Genomic DNA, 18115 nt, shown 5'->3' on the forward strand with positions numbered 1-18115 from the left:
CTCGCAACTCTAATAGACCAAAATTCAATTAATTAAAATCCCAACAAAACTGATTTAAAAATCGAGGAAGCTAAACAAATCAAGAGTTTCTACCTCTTCTTGCCAAAATTTGGATTTAAACGCTCTTGTTATTTGGACTATATTTATATAATATAAAATATGTCAAATGAAATGTCATTGCATATATTTTAAAAAGTTACGAAAAATTAAAAATAAAAATCTGATATGAATACCCGAGTCAAAAATTACAACCTTCTAAAATTTTACGATAATAAAATTAATAAGTGGGAGAGGGGTTCCCGACACTCACACGAAGAAGAAAAAAAAAAACTTGTGACTACTATTAGGAGAGGAGTCGCGGCACTGAGAATCACTGGCCCCCCATGACACTAGCCCCCCACGACACTAGACAATTTCCATTAGACAATTCCTATTGGTAAATATCAAAAATAAAATACCAGATAAGAAAATTAAAAGGGTAAAAACTCAAATGGGTCAAAGAACCCACACGGTTAAGTGGTAGTTGATGAATTGTTTAGGAGATAAAGATCTTCTATATATTATGAGGTCCATAATTCGCACACTAGGAACACAGTAAAATAAATCCTTAAATGGGAGTCTAAAGGCCAGGCCAAAACACACGCGATCTTTTCAGATTAATGTACTCATCCCTATAATACAGACAACTTCACTCTTAATTAGAAACAATTAGACATGAAAAATTAAAAGAGAGAATTAAATTAGAAACAAAGGGAAAAAGGAGTTTAAGAAAAATAAGATAAAATAATATAAAACTAAGCCCTTGAATGGCGACCATATATTAAGCTGAACTCTTGAGCTGAATGACTATAACACTGATGTTGTCTTTGCTTCCCCGAGCCATAGCCAACTCTGCTAACAACGCTGCTGCCTCTGTTGCATAACTTTTAATTGAGTCCTCATCATCTAAATTCCTCCTTATTTGTCCATGGAGGCAACTTCTTACCACCTCACAAGCAAAACTGTTGGATACTACATCCCACAGACCGTCACTCGCTATTACAACAAACTCATCTGACTCTGTTCGTTCGTAAACATTGATCTCTGGTTGAGATATCACAAAAGGTTTCATGCAGTGATCCCCTGCATTGTGTAAAATTCTCCCTATTTAATTCATACTCTTCCACACACACTTGTTTAAGACAAATATTCTTATACACTCTTTTTATGTAACGTAAAATTGACTAGTAGTTTCTCAGAATTTAACACATAAGCTAGTCATATATCATATCATGCATGTATACGAGGAAGTGAGAAGTGAGGAGTACCTATGGATCTGGAAGTAGCAAGTACTCCTAAAACACGATTCCCGTTCCAATCAATGACTATTCCACCTGCTGCTTCTATCCTCTCTTTTTCATCTGGACGATCAGGCTGATTCAATAACCAAAATAAAATAAAAATATTAAACCAAACTATAATTTTATACTATTCACAGACGTACCAGTTCAAACATCTTTATCACCTTATGATCACGTGAAAGTGGCAAGGCCACACCGCCACGGCACAATACAGCTCTCGAGTCTCCACAATTCGCCACCACAATCTCCTCCTTCCCTACCACCACCACCGCCGCCGTCGAACCCATCGTGTTCCCGCTCATTCCCGCTTTATCATTACCACCACCTCCAATTTCCTGATCCATCTTCATGAAACAAGAACACATCACCTTATGCCAATCCAACCCACTCTCCCATCCCTCCTCCTTCACTTCATCTGCCAACAACACGTGCAACCTGTCACGGCAAGCATTCGCCACCATCGTCCCACCGTGACCGTCATAAACAGCGAAGAAATCGTAGCCGCCGCCAGAACAATTTTCAGCCGCCACAAAACCAGTAACCACCTTCACGGCGTCTTCCATGACTCTCCGCCGCCCTATCACTGATATGAAACCGTGTGATGCGGAGGAAAGTGTCTTGGTACAGTACTCATCTTCTCCGATGATGCTTGATTCTATGTTGGGTATCACAGCCACCTCACAAGAGGATAATCTGATGATGGGTCGCTTTCTCTTCCTTCGGTAAGTATCATAGCTTCGTTCAATTTCTTTAGATTTGTTGGTGGTGTTACTACTCTCCATGGTTTTAGATTTGGTGTTAGTGGAACTGTCTATTTCTTCAGATTTGGTGTTAGTGGTACTCTCCATGGAACGCTTCGATTTATCACCTTTGTACTTCTGCATGTGTTACTATTACAAGAATCTGAGGTCACATATTCAAAGAAACAACATCTTCATTCTCTTTTTCTTCCGATTATAAGTTTGCTTCTTCTCACGGGAAACTCTTGCTTGTGAAATCCTAATCGTACATCTGTCTTTCGAAGTTGGATTATCTGACAAAAACGTGGACGGCTCAGATTTTTCATTTTCATACGTGGCACCCTCCTGGAAAGACGATGGTATTGACTAAGGTTAACTGGAAATGAATCTCTAGTGTATAATTTAACATGATCATATTATATAGAAGATTTTAACTATTAATAATTAAATTAATAATTGTGTAATTTTCTATCCTTATATTTTTCTCTCTCCTTCTTTATTATCATTAACTCATCTATATATGATTATAATTGCTCCACATAATATAATCATATTAATTAACACATAAAAAAATTCACTCCCAGTTTAAATAGTTTGAGAGTTAGAAAAATTAGTACTGCAACTTAATTGCATAAAGGCTAATAAACTCAATATTAAAGAAGTGGCGGCACAGTTGCCAACGGTTTGATCCGCACGAGGGTGTGAATTCAAATTTCTGTGGATTTAGGTTAGTGATATATAATTTCTGGGAAAAGTGTCTATACTTTTAAATTACACAACTTACATCCTTTCACTCTCACAAAGAGGTGGGACCCACAACTTTATTTTTTTTGTCAACTCTCTCTCCTCCTTTATCTATCTCTTTCTCTCTCTTAAAATGACACAACTTTACATCCTTCAAAATTATACACACTTTTCCCATAATTTCTTTTCAAAATCTTTAAAGATGTTATTAGTGAATTTTTTCCGATCCTAGTGAGATACCAATATTTACTCCATTTAAATTTTTAATTACCAAAAGAAATTGCTATTTTAAACAAAAAATAAATTAGTGAATAGGGTAACAACATCATGGTTGTATGGAATTTGATCATTTTTTTAGATAAATAAGTATTTTTAAATTATTTTTGACATTTAATCTGTTTGTTCTCGATAATAAGCTTGATTTTGTATATATAAAGATGAATTTAATATTTTTTCTTTTGTCAAATTTTTTATTTATATTTATATTTTTGTCAAATTTTTATTTATACCATATTTACATAAAATTTAATGGATCCTATCATAAAAAGAAAAATAAGACCCATTAATTTTTATATGAATATAGTAGAAAATATTTTTCTGCAACAAAACCATATATTTTTCCTATCTTTTTATTTTTTATTGCAAGTAAGGATTGCTTTGGGGGAGAAATAATAATTCAGCTTACCATGTCGGTTGGGCTAAAATGACGTGTTCTCGCTATCACATGCAACGTGGCAATTTGAATGACAGCTTCTTTGGCTCTCTTCAAGGGAAATACGTACCACTATCTCATGCCGAACATTGTATTACAGTAATCCAAGGATCAAGGGCCTACAAGAAACCATGTATTGCCTGTATTCAGAATCTCCGTTCCACCAGATTCTTCTAAGACCATCATACATGGAAGTCTCATTACTTACTTTAACATCAACTTTTTAATTAATGTACACACTCTGTTTTGAAATTTAAGAGACAACGGTATAGTTAATTTAGACCTTATATTTTCCCCCAAATGATTCTAATTAATTTACATTTCAATAAAACAAAAAAAATTGTTCGTTCTAGTTACAAATAAAACAGAAATTTTAGTATTTTGTATGAGAAATATTCAAGATACATTGTCCTATCAAGAAGGTTGGTGCAAACCAACAATTTCAAAAGGCAGAAGCTGCAGGATTTTGGAAGAAGCTGAAATGCTAAGATTGAAAGGTCTTGTTTTTAAAATACAGTTTTATTATTTATTTTTTAAAAAAATCAAGAACTGAAAAAGAAAAGTTGAATCTTTATAATTATAATAAAAACATGTAAGAAAACAGAAAATAATCCAAATACTCTGGAGTATTTAGTTCTCCATAAATCCTTAACAGGGTGTTATTCAAACATGCGTATGCTATGGCTAGAGGGAACAAATGTGGCAGATGTCTTAGTCAAGGAACTGCCAAAGAACTTTGTATTATGTTGTCTTCATATCTCTTCTCCCTAGATTATGTTTTGCTTTGGGACAACATAAATGGCTTGTGCAGACATTTTCATGTTAGCCTTCCGGGTATTCTGCTACAGTAGTTACTAGTTTATAACCTTTTAAGGGGGAAAAAAAAAATTCATGATCAAACATGTAACAACCCTAAATAATATATAATGTTTAAGAAAAATATTTGATATATTTATAAAGAAAAATTAAATAGGACAATAAAAAAAATTGTTGTTTATCACTATGATGCCAAACACACAAAATAAAATAAAAATTGAATCGATAACAGAATGTTGTAAATTACAATGATCAAAATAAAGGATATTCATTTAAAAAAAAAAATAAAAAATAAAGGATATTCAACAGTTGTCTCAATTAAAGCCTCACAAAATCCGTTTATGCTGTTTTAATTAACTCTAAAAATATAATTAAAACCAAGACACTAAATTATAAAAATATTGTTGGAATAAAAATCCACTAAAAATACTTCAAAATGTTAAAAACAATACATGCACGTAAGATGCACATTCCCACGTACAATTTTAATTTAACTCTATGTACATCACACCTTTTTATCGAAAATACGACTCTAATTTTGCCTTTTCCTATCAATTTATACATACAGTTGAATATCATAACAGAAAACATGTTAATCAGAACAATGAATTTGATAAATCCCAAAAAATTTATTCTAGTGTCAAAATTTAAATTTAATAGATATATGCAAAATTCTTTTATTAGAGAGAAGTCTGGGTCTATAGACCTCTTCTATAGCTGAAATTCATATCTCATATCAACTAACTATATCTAAATTTAATAGATATATATCATTCTTGTATACATGAACGTCAGCAACAAGCATCACGCATTTAAAGTGCACATTCACTAATTCTAAAATCACATTTATGATAAGGAATTCAATTTCATCAAGTCCAATCTCACAACTAAAATTCAGGGTTGATATAGCGTCATCCTATAATGCACCGACACGGGACACGACATGACACGACACTCTGACACGTAAATTTTAAAAAATGTCATGTTTCAACACGTTAGGACACGTTTGATATTAAATAATATTTTTAATATATATATATATATATAATATGATTTACATTTAATACATATAGCAGCACACAATAAGTCATATAATCAATCAAATACTCAAATTTCATAACATAAATATAAAGCAAAAATAATAAAACATCCAGAGTGTAGAGTGAAAACTACTCACAAGTTCAATTATTTTCATCTCCATCCTGAAGAATCATGGCCTCTTTCTCTGGCTCATTAAGTAAAAGACTAGCAACTTGAAGATCTCCAACATCATCAAGTGAATCAAATGTATCTCCAGCAATGTCCCACATTTGATTTGCTCCTTGTGCATAACTAAGGCTCTTTCTTGATAAGAGTCGAAGATTGCTATGCACATAAACCAAGTCTTCAACACGCTTTGGAGTGATCTTATTCCTCTTCATGGAATGCAGAAAAGAATAAGTACTGCAATTGCGTTCATCACATGATGAAGAGGAGGGTTGTTGCATAAGTCTCAATGCTATCTTTTGAAGCATCGGTGTAAAAGTACCATAAAGTAGCCACCAAGCTTTTGGATCCATAGAGTATTGAGTATTGATGACATCAAAATCGCCAAAGGTTCCAATATTGCTAATAAAATCTGCATACTCCAAACTAAACTTGTTTCGGTCATCCATGCTAGGAAAGAATCTCCTTAAACATTTTTGTCCCTCTTGAGTAAGTTCTAAATCCATATGTGGAGGAACTCGACTAGAATCTCCCTGAAGCCATTGTCGACTATAGTATCTAAAAGAGAAACAAACAAAATTAACATTTTTTTCATACATATGGTATTAATTAATGGGGGCAAATATACTTACTACTGAAAAGTTTTACTGCTTTTACTATTAAGTTAATCACTGTTAATTTTCGTCAATCTAACAGCTATAATTTATTGAGAATTAATAATTAATTAATAAGTGTGACCCAATAAATTATAACCGTTAGATTGGTGAAAATCAACAGTGATTAATTTAGTAGCAAGAGTTGTAAAAATTTTCAGTAGTAAATATAACATTTCCCATGAGGCGGCTTTTTGACCCTTTTACCCTTTATTAATTAATTAATAACCATTTTGTCCTTCATTCAAAATTATCTATCAATCTGCCCCTCTTTAATCAATTAAGTTGAAGATTTAATCCATTAAATGATCAAAACTGACAAAAATGATTGAGTTGAAGATTTAATCAATTAAATCTTCAATCCAACACTCAACGGGCAACAAAACTGGCAAAAATGTTCAAACCTCAGCCACATCGAGATTGAGGTCATCCATGATTCTAGATTGAGTAGGGGATGAATATGCCACCTGCAAAATTAATTACTACTCATGTGACAGTAGTCATTGATGGATTTGCCTATTTAACTATTTTTCAAGAAAATATCACATAACCTCGTTTGTTTGTTTTTGGTTGCACAGATTCAAAGAGAGAATGATTGCTGGAACGGACATTGGTGAAAGATAGCATTGGAGAAGAAGAATTATTGGAGAGCAGCAGAAGGCATGGAGATTTCTTTGGTAGTGAAGTGCAAAACGAAGTTCGGCGATAGAAGAAGGTGCTTTGGTGCTGGCTTGTTCTTCCCTCCAACTCCAACTAGCCGGTCTCACCAACTAGTTACTGTCCTGATTCCCTTCTTTTTCTTTTTTATTTTATTTTTATTTTTTCGTTGCTTGAATTGATTGTTTTGGTTCCTTCTAATATTCACTCATGTTTTTTTTTTTTTTTTTATCGTTTGCTTCATTTGTTTGTGTTTTGATTTAATTTCAGTTTTATATAAGTAATAAAAAAACACTTGATGTCAAGATTGAGGCTGACGAAGAAGAGGCAGTTGAGTTTTTCCAAGAGAAAAAAATGGAGGTAGTAGATGCTAATGATGTAATTCTTGAGGAGGATGGTCAATTATCGTTGTTACATGAGACACTGGGTGTTGCTCAAAGAAATCAAGGTGAGGAAAATGGAAAAATTTCTGTAACTGATGAGGAGGATGTTCTAAACACTTCCGCCACCAGGGGTAATGGAAATGTTAAAAATGCTACTGTTGGAGATTTAATCGATTAAGTTGAAGACTTAATCGATTAAATCTTCAAGTCAATTATTTTTGTCTGTTTTGACCATTTAATTGATTAAATCTTCAACTTAATCGATTAAAGAGGGACAGATTGGTAGATAATTTTAAATGAGGGACAAAATGGTTATTAATTAATTAATGAAGGGTAAAAAGATCAAATACCTCCCATGGGGCGGTTATACTTATTACTAAAAAGTTTAACTACTAAATCAATCACCGTTAGTTTCCGTCAATCTAACGGTTATAATTTATTGAAAATTAATAAGTGTGACCCAATAAATTATAATTGTTATTGGTGAAAATCAACGTTGATTAGTTTAGCAGTAAGAGTTGTAAAAATTTTCAGTAGTAAATATAGCATCTTCCTTAAAGGGGGTCGTTATACTTATTACTGAAAATTTTTACTACTATTACTACTAAACTAATCACTGTTAATTTTTAACAATCTAACGGTTATAATTTATTAGGAATTAATAATTAATTAATAAATATGACCCAATAAATTATAACCGTTAGATTGGTGAAAATTAACAATAAAATTAGTTTACTAGTAAGAGTTATAAAAATTTTAAGTAATAAATACAACATCTTCACTTCTTGAAGTATTTCCCATACAATTGGTTCTTTTTCCCGAATTTTACTCTTCGCAACCCTTATATTTGAGGCTAATTGTTTTCGAATTAGACCACAAATGACAAATGTCTGGAAAAGCTCTATTGCTATTAGCTATCGTCCTACCAAAGAAAATATTCTTATGGTAGGCCCTGTTCCTGGTCAGAAATATAGTGAAATCACTTTTCCTATTCTTTCCCCCCGTCGTTACTTGGACTAAAAAACAAGTAAGTGTAATTCCCCCTAAACAATAAAATATGTTGACAACCGTTCTTTTTTCTCTGACAGATGGTCAGAACGTCATCTGGGGTCGAATCCTACTGAGAGGTCCACTAGAGATCATAAATTGTTTCCCATTCCTATTTCTGAAGTGTTTCTTTATATTCTCTGTCTATTTTTTATGTTTAGTACCAAGTACAAAGAATTTTCTGAATATGTCCCGTAATAAACCCAATTGTTGCTGATACTTTCTTCCTGGTCCCTTCTTCGATAACCCGAGCTCAAATAAGGAAGAGATACGACTGGAACAAAGGGATCAAAACCCTCCACACCCCATGCGGGATTTACGGATTGTACCCTTCCGGTTAGTCCATAAGGGTCGGACACCCATATTGTTTCATGCTTGTTTGGGTAATAGCAATGAGATTCCCCAATATCATGCTAAGAATAGCTAGGATTTCCAGAAGAAGATGCCATTCGTTTGATGAGAAATAAAAAAAAAGGGTAAAAATTTCTCTCTTATCTGTGAATTCGAATTCTTTTTTGAACAATTGAAAAGGTTAAGTCGGAACTGCTTGGCGTTGCATATTAGAACTCATTAAAGCCCGATTCACATCATTATGCTCAATAAAAGGAATGAGGGAATATATATTCGTGTCTGTTCACAACACAAAGTACGAATAGTAATTGATAATTTTTTTTGATAAGGAGTTAGGATACTCAAACTTATGCTTTAGTGATTTTAATATCTTCTTCTATTTTTTTTTATACAGCAGGAAATAGAAATATTAGTCACAATATAGATTTCAACAAACTAAGTCAATGAGTCATAAAGATCTATTTATATATAAATAAGAAAGGCACGCCTTATTATCCTTACTACTTTATAAATATACTGAATTACTTAAGAAAAAAAACTGTATGAATAAAAAAAGAAAGTATAAAAATAGGACATATCATTTTATGTATAGTAGTGGTCTCAATCAGAATACTCGTTATTACTGTTCATATGTTATGATTTGAATATACCACACCAATTCGTTATGTATGGATGATGAGATTCCATTGATACAGAGCCAACCGTTCTTTTTTCTCTGACAGATGGTCAGAACGTCATCTGGGGTCGAATCCTACTGAGAGGTCCACTAGAGATCAGAAATTGTTGAAGAAAGAACAAGATGTTTCTTTTGTTCTTTCCAGGCGATCGGAAAAGAAAGAAATAGTTAATACTAGAATCGGATAAAATTCATAAACATAAACAAAATATCTGGAGACATCCTTCAAAGTATTAAGTTAATGGATATCAATCTATATTGATTGACTGCCTCCATTATGTTCTTGCTAGCAAAGACCACTATTTTTGGCTTTGGATCTTCCAAATCATTCCCGCAAGAGGTCCGGACCCATTTTTTTATGATCCTTCGATAAAAAGATTCATTCTCTTCATAAAAAAGAGGAGGTAGAACCAATAAAGATTTTTTTTTCGATTCATCCCTGGAGTTGAATACCTCATTCAAGAATTGTTTTTGATCCAATCCGGAGGAATCAATACAAAAGGCAAATCCCAGGTACTATTTCACCAATCGAGTCACAGGTATCTAACATATTGATACCTAACGATTTTCCGCAAAGTGGTGACGAAGGGTATAACTTGTACAAATATTTCCATTTTCCAATTCGATCCGATCCATTCGTTCGTAGAGCTATTTACTCGATCGCAGACATTTCTGGAACACATCTAACAGAGGGACAAAGAGTCCATTTTGAAAGAACTTATTGTCAACCTCGTTCAGATATGAATCTACCTGATTCAGAAGGGAAGAGCTTGCATCAGTATCTATTTATATGAAGAAGCAATCCTGTAACGGGGGGGATTCTTATTTGTACAATTGGTACTTCGAACTTGGAACGAGCATGAATAAATTAACGATACTTCTTTATCTTTTGAGTTGTTTTGGGTCATATGGGATTTCCCTGTTCTCTCCCCCGATTGAGATATCCTCCCTTTCACCCCGGATTGATTTAATCATCAAAAATTTGGAGCGTGAAGTGTAATTAGATCGATTTTTTTTATTTTTTTTTGGGGGGGGGGGGGGGGGGGGGGTATTGAATAGTTAGTTGATGATATTTTTCAGTTTTTGCTGCTTCCATGTTGAGCTGTTCAGCTATGTGGGGCTATTACTGATTTGATTAATAAGGTCTCACAGAACAACGAGGCTTTTCTATCTTCCCTGTCATTGTTTCATATTATCATGGGAATCTTTTTTTGTCCCTAACGTTACTATGCTCAAGGAGAAGAGTTTTGCTAAGAAGACATGTGGTAAGTACAACAGGCATTACTTGTCTACAAGGTGACTTTCCCACACGACATAATTTGCTCTGGGTTTGAACGCTCAGGGTTAATGTTCATGGAATCAAGCATATTCTTTCGGTATCAAATTTGGAAAAGTTACACATTGCAGAAACAAGTATGACTTGTTCAAACTTCTTATCTGTCTTAAAATCTTGTCTGTTCTTTACTTGGGTAATTTTCTCGTTATTGATCGGTCATTAAGTTCATTACAGGCATTTATTAGATTGATTAAGACTCTTCTAAAATAAGTTTGTCTCTAAAATGAACAAGTAATGGTGTATTCACCATTGATTTAATGTAAAGTACTTTGAGATATTAATCAACAAAAATTCAAGAATAGACACATATACTTGTTCACTTTAGAGACAATCTATAAGAGTTTCTTTCTCCTGAGGTGAGACATTGTTTGGTGCATGATTTTGACTTTTATTTCTAATATATAGATTTATGTACATCATTTGTCATGTTCTGCATCTGAACTCAAAGTAACTTCATGAGAACATCATTATTTAATGCTTTATTTCTTTCTTGATTTGTTATGGTTTCGTATTTAATTGGGATCAGTTGCCTACTTTATTCTAAGTTGTTAGACTCTATTATGATTTATGAGTACTCAGGCAATTCAAAAATTTCATTACTGTTGTGTACATGTAAGCATCCAGTTCACACCCAATCTCTGGTGTCCTCTAAATTTTGCTTTAGGAGTGTGTTGACAGCTCAGAAATAATTTTTATTTCTTTTTACTATCTCCTTTTACATTCACCCCATCTCAGGAACTAAAAAGGCTGCATTATCATCTCTGACCGAGATTGTAAAATATCAGATGAAGGAAATGCTATTCTCAATTAGTTTCCCAAGTTAAACCATCTAAATATTGCATAGACCAATGTCACAAAGTTGCCTATAATCTTTTGAATGCATAAACACGGGTAATTGTACTATTGATTCAATACTTGAAGATGACGAATGTACTTTGGAAATGCCTAATCTCTTAGGGGCTGCATTCCTAGATAACGCTTAGCTATATTATAAGTAAATACAAACTTCGTACCCACTCTGGATGTAACCCATTCTTGCCTTTGTAGATTCTTCTTTATAAGTAACATCAAAGTAATACATCTCAAAACTTAGCTTGTGCATGATGCATGCTCAAAGTTTTGTCATATACAGCAATGGATGACCCTACCATCACATATAGGTGCCAGATTAGGGATATTAGAGGTTGACCGCCTCGGAAGTTACAAAAATGAGATAGGGCGTATTGCCTCACTTTACAGAAAATGTTAAAAAAAAGAAAAAAATTAAACAAAATATTTCTCCCATAGATTTAAGTCAAAATATCAAAATAACATAATACAAGGAAATTAGTCATGGAATTACAACCATAATTACAAAACAAACAACACTAAGTCCATCAGAAAAACTAAATTTATAAACAAATAAGTCAATCCTCCTCCTCATCGAGGATATTGGATGCTTCCTTTGAAAGATATTCCACACTTAAAATTTCATCCTCTTCATCATCATCATCTACAAATCACAATACAAAAAATAAAATCAAAAAATTGACAAATAATTATTATTATTCAAAATAATACTATAATTGCATTGAAATTAAACAAATTACCTAGGTTAACAAAACCATGCAGCCAGTTGCGAGCACAAATAGAAGCTTGGATATTTTTTGTCATGCGACGACATTTATATTTGTTAAAGACACGTGCACCAATGCTAAATGTAGATTCAGAACCCACTCTTATAATGGGAATGCTTAACAAGTCTCGAGCCATTAATGATAGATCTGGAAAGCGATAATTATTATCCTTCCACCATTGCAATACATCCAAATTTTCATGATAATCAAAATTCAAATTTGGTTCATCCAAATAAACATCAAGTTGAGACCTTCCGCTTTTAGTTGCAAGCTGCTGATGGTGCATTTTGAATTCCTATCATATTTGACAAGTAAAGCATATGAAAAGAAAAGCAAGATAAAGTTTAAAAAATATTCAATATAAAGCAAATATAATATCAATTCAAAATATGCATAAAATTACCTGGAATATTCCTTCACTTATTTCCTTGAATTTCTTTTGTATGCTTGAAGATTGAGTTGGAACAGCACTTTGAACATTGGAATTGGAAGAATTGTTACCTGAATACTTCTCAAAGAGCATGTACAACTTTCTCCTTATATGTTCAAGCGTTTGGTCAGAAGCAGCTGAATTAACTTTTGAGAAGCAATAAGCCAATGAAGAAAGCTTCATCCGTGGATCAAGAACAGCTCCTAGTGCAAGCACAACACTATACTCATCCCAATATTTTTCAAACTTTACTACCATCCTTTCAGCCATGCTTTTTATAACTTCATCTTCATCACTTAAAGTATCATTTAAAACACATTGAATTTTCCAAACCAGCAAAAAATACCAATTGGAAGTAGGATAGGATGTGCCACAAATCAAGTTGGTAATATAATAAAATGGTAGCAATAATTCACAAATTTTTTCACCTCTTTTCCACTCTACTAACGAAGGACAATATTCATAACTTTTATCAATCAATTGGAGACTTGCAAATACATTTTGGTATTTGAGAGCACTTTTAAGCATCAAATAAGTAGTATTCCATCTAGTAGGAATATCTATACGCAAGCCAATTGTTGAAGTGTCAACACCATCAATTTGTTCAATGCATTCTTTAAATTTTGTCAATCTACTCTCTGAATTCCTCAAATAATGGACACTCTCTCTTATTTTATGCACAACATCGCCAGCTACTTCCAGCCCTTCTCGAACAATCAAATCCAAAATGTGTGCAAAACAATGCACATGAAAAAACTCTCCATCACATCAACATCAACATCAACATCAACAACACCTTTATCCCAAATTAATTGGGGTCGGTGGTAGATGAACCCACATGAAAGATACAAAACGGTTGAAAAAAAAAAAAAAAAAAAAAAGCCAAAAATAAATAAATAAAAATAAACAAATAAAATAAAAATATAAAATAAGATAAAATAAGATAACAATATATGTATATATAAATAAATAAAAGTAAAAAAGAAAGGGACAAGAAGAAGTGGGGAAAAGGACTAAAAAGGGACCATCTGGAACATAGGAATAACAGCGGGTCTAACCCTCCACCATACTTATAGCTTTTCTCCATTCCGTTCTAAGACATATTGTCCGCCAATCTATATCCCACTCCATTAAATCTTGTTTTACTACTTTCCCCCAAGTAAGCTTCGGCCTACCTCTGCCTCTTTTTGTGTTGAGCTCTTGGTAACAAACTTCTGTTCTTACAGGAGCATCCATGGGTCTTCTCATCACGTGCCCAAACCACCTCAATCTATGTTCTCTCATCTTCTCGGCTACCGGTACTACTCCGACCTTTCGTCGAATATCTTCATTTCTTATCTTATCCATCCTTGTGTAACCACACATCCACCTTAACATCCTCATCTCTGCTACTCCCATCTTATGCTCATGTTGCCTATGTGCTGGCCAGCATTCTGCTCCATATAGCATTGCCGGTCTTACTGCCGTTTTATAGAATTTTCCTTTTAACTTCAGGGGGATTTTGCGGTCACACAAAATGCAGATGCACTGCGCCATTTCATCCACCCTGCTCTGATTCTGTGATTTACATCCTCATCAATCTCTCCACCGTTTTGTAAAATGGAGCCCAAGTATTTAAAAGCATCTTTTTTGGGTACCTCTTGACCATTTAGATGCACAGGTTCTTGGTCCTCATCTCGTACCAGAGAAAACTCACACTTCAGATACTCAGTCTTGCTTCGACTTAATGTGAATCCTCTGGATTCCAATGTGCTTCTCCACAATTCAAGTTTTCTATTAACACCCTCCTTGCTCTCATCAATAAGCACAATATCGTCTGCAAAAAGCATACACCATGGCACTTCCTCTTGAATATCTTTTGTTAGTTCATCCATAACTAAGGCAAAGAGGTAAGGACTTAGAGCCGACCCTTGGTGTACACCTACCGTGATAGGAAAAAACTCTCCATCACATAACAACCAATTTTCCGAAGCAAGTTGATTTTTTAAAGTTTCTGGCATATTGTCTTCGGGAGATGAATCATCCAAGGTAATAGAAAGAATCTTCTTCTCTATTTCCCAATCCTTCAAAATATCAAGTAACATTTGAGACAACTCAAAGTCAGGATCAAGAGGAGGTATGCAAAAATTGAGAATTTTGCTATTTAACTTCCAATTTGTGTCAACAAAATGAGCAGTCAAACATATATAACCAGGGTTAGGACAAGATGTCCAAAAATCAAAAGTTAAGCATATTCTAGTAGGAATGCTAGCCATTATTTGTTTAAGCTTCTCCTTCTCTTTCTTGTAAATATTTAAGACATCGGCCACAATCATATTTCTAGAAATAAGAATAGCATCAGGATTCAGGTAATTTACCCATCTCCTAATCCCCTTCAACTCAAAAAAGTTAAAGGGCAAACCCAGCTCAATGATCAAAGCAACACCCATCTCACGAACTACCCTTTGATCTATTTGTTGAGACTTCAATATCCAACCATCCGATGTTGTTGATTTAACCCTTTTCTTACAAGGGCTAATATGAGATTCTTCTTCAATCTCATTGTCCAAATTTTCCATATCAACACCAATAGGGCTACTGTCTGATTCCATTTTGCAATTTCAAATTACAAACAAAATATGTCCACTGCAAAACAAACGATCACAACCAAATCATAAGAAAAGTAAATTATCCTCGGTCATAGCAGTACAAGTCAAGACAATATATCTTAATGGATACTGAAAGACGAGATGTCTCAGCCACCATATATTTCAAAACGAATAGTCACTTTAATTGCAGAATCTCAAAATAATTATAGAGACTATGAGTGCAGGAAATATCAGAAATAAGATCTCATTCCACATGATCATAATCTCAATATAATTGTATGTTATTCTTTTCTTCATGTAAGTTAGAGGACAAATTCTGGTACACTTGTTAACATGGCAGCCACTAACTGCGTGCTCCACGTCTCGTGACAATGCAAGTGAAAATTTCATGAGCATACAAAATGCTCTTATAAATATCTAAAAACTTACAAGCCTATATCAAGCGAGGTCTCATTACGCACAAAGACCTAGCATTACCCCATGAAACAATGTAGAAGTTCTGGTAGTCATAGATAAAACTAACAACAACCAAGTCTTACCTCGTATGTCAATGGGGTTGGCAATGACTCAACCTCTGGTTCGACCCCACCAAGGACTTGCACTCCTACTTTTATCTTCTGGAACCAACACCAAGTTGTGTGAGCACCTATTATCCATGTTAAAATGCAGTCAAAATCGTAAATAAATAAATAAATTAGCACATGAGTAATTAAAATTAGTGATTCTGTTCCCAGGGTTCCATAGAAACAAACAAATAAATAAAGGAGAGAATGAAATCTGTTTCCACGGGCTTGAAAAAAGCTGTTACGAAAACACGAAATTGCATGCTTTTATTAGTTGTTTCTGTGTCCCCACATTGGGTCACACAAAAACAAACTCATGGAAAAAAAGAAGAAGGAATGTTGGGTAATTTACTACAATACTCTTTAAAATGGGTCTTTTTAGCGGAAAAGAGAGGTACAGAAAGTGAGACACAGATCTTTTTTAAGAAAACTGTTACCAAAAAGTGACAGAGAAATGAGAAGCACGTACTGTGTTGTGGCAAATGGCGAGTGGCGAGGAAAGGAAGGGATCGTCTACTCGTTCTCTATGTCGCGAGGAAGGAAGGAGTCGCCGGCGGGAACTTGCGGAGGCGGGGCGGTACGGAGGGAAGGGGAAAGGGGTAGTGTTTGTGTGTCCGTATATGGCTCTGGGAAGGTAAAGAAGAAAAAGGAAAACCATAACTTAACCCAAAACCCACCTTCATCAACTAGTAAAAAGCCCAAAGGGTCCATTTGACCCGACCCATCTCATCAGTCATCATATCATGTTACAAGAGGCGTAAGGCCCAAATTTAAATTCAGGCTTTACAGCCCATGATATGGGTACTTGTGTCTGGTTGCATGCTGCTCTTTCTGCAGCCATGCGTGGAGCCTTTTTATATTTACTATTCACTTATTCAATGTCACGTTACCCCAAAACTTTCAACCGCTGTATGGTGTAGGAAGAATTGGTTGTGTGCTTGTAAACATTCTCATACGTGAAGCTAAAGATACTTTCTTTTCTGTACCAAAAAAAAAAAAAAAAAAAAAATTCCTTTTTGCATTTTTTTTTTATTTGACATTTATTGTCATGCAATTCTAGAAGTTGATTTTGAAATCCATCTCATCTATTTTCCTAAAATATTGTAAAACTTTATCTTTAATTATGAACAGTAATTCAACTTATTGTGTGTGTATTGCATCAATATGTCGGGAGGTTACAGCTCATTTGCTTGTATTTTGTGATTTTGTCTTGTGAAATTACCTTGCACAATCAAATGATTTTTACTGGGCACAATAAATTTATATATCTATTTTCACTTCAAGAAATTTAGGTTGTCACACTAGTGCAAGCATACGTGTCATATTAAGAAGTTTGATCGTTGACTTGTTAGCTAAAGGATTTGATCTCTATTCTTTTTAGATGACCTGTGTTTGTGCATTGAACTTTATTCTCATGTCATGCTGGGCCGTGGAATATATCTGTATAGGAGGATCATATAAATGTGTGAAAAAAATTTCCCACGGATAAAAACCTTCATACTAATTAAGCATTTATATTATGTAATTGCATCAATCTCACCTTCTTGCGGTGTTTGTGTGAAGCAATAAATTCAACTCAAAATCTTAGTTGATAAGTAAAGGTCTATAAGTGATTTTTAATATCATAAAATAGGAAGCAAAGAGAATTAAATTATGGACATGTAAATCAATTCAATCCAAAAATTGATGCGAGTAAATGAAGACTTTTTTAATAATTTTATATTTCTCTATATGCATTGCATTTAGTTATAATAATGTCGCTTCAAGCTACCTTCATGTTCTTTGAATTATTTTTTGCACCAGAGATGGATTTTTTAGGACTGGTCTCTCTCTGTAATGGCTCTACAATATCTTAAAACATTCAAAAAGTTATATATGTAGCATGAGGTAAGATATTCTTACTACTAAATATTTCTATTATCACTTTAATCAATGTTGGATCCCACTTTTCAACTGACAATCTATCTGAAAAGTTTCTGAAGAGAGAAGAAAAACAGCTTTTAATATATTCTCTGGAATATATAATTTATATTAGAGTGATAGTGAATTCATAGTAAAAACATTTGGTAGTAAAAATATCTTACATCTATGTATCAAAAATTCTTCACTTGTAGGTATCTCACTTCTCTATTTATCCTCAATTCCTAAATTAAAGAATAAAGTGATTTTGACAAATTTTGTGCTTAATATGTTTCAATTTCGGGCAATTCTAAAACTGATGGACCTCGGATTGTTGGCTGTTAACTAAAGACGCTTT

General features: G+C 33.7%; 2 protein-coding genes across 2 annotated transcripts; both read right to left on the reverse strand.

Annotated features, from left to right (window-relative positions):
* Window positions 1–820: 820 nt before the first annotated feature.
* Window positions 821–2131, reverse strand: LOC133316410 (probable protein phosphatase 2C 8). The gene is made up of 3 exons (XM_061518156.1): window positions 1505–2131; window positions 1308–1413; window positions 821–1122 (listed from the first exon to the last, which is right to left on the reverse strand). Exons 1-3 carry the CDS (start codon window positions 2120–2122, stop codon window positions 821–823), a joined length of 1026 nt encoding a protein of 341 aa, XP_061374140.1. The 5' UTR covers window positions 2123–2131.
* A 9855-nt stretch (window positions 2132–11986) lies between these two features.
* On the reverse strand, window positions 11987–15298 carry LOC133316411 (zinc finger BED domain-containing protein RICESLEEPER 2-like). Its single transcript, XM_061518158.1, has 4 exons — window positions 14633–15298; window positions 12681–13463; window positions 12251–12572; window positions 11987–12153 (listed from the first exon to the last, which is right to left on the reverse strand). Exons 1-4 carry the CDS (start codon window positions 15296–15298, stop codon window positions 12068–12070), a joined length of 1857 nt encoding a protein of 618 aa, XP_061374142.1. The 3' UTR covers window positions 11987–12067.
* Between the last annotated feature and the right edge of the window lie 2817 nt (window positions 15299–18115).

The sequence above is a fragment of the Gastrolobium bilobum genome, unplaced genomic scaffold (assembly GCF_033153095.1).
Source record: "Gastrolobium bilobum isolate Gb01-03AN ecotype WA unplaced genomic scaffold, APGP_CSIRO_Gbil_v1 utg19495, whole genome shotgun sequence".
Taxonomy (NCBI): domain Eukaryota; kingdom Viridiplantae; phylum Streptophyta; class Magnoliopsida; order Fabales; family Fabaceae; genus Gastrolobium; species Gastrolobium bilobum.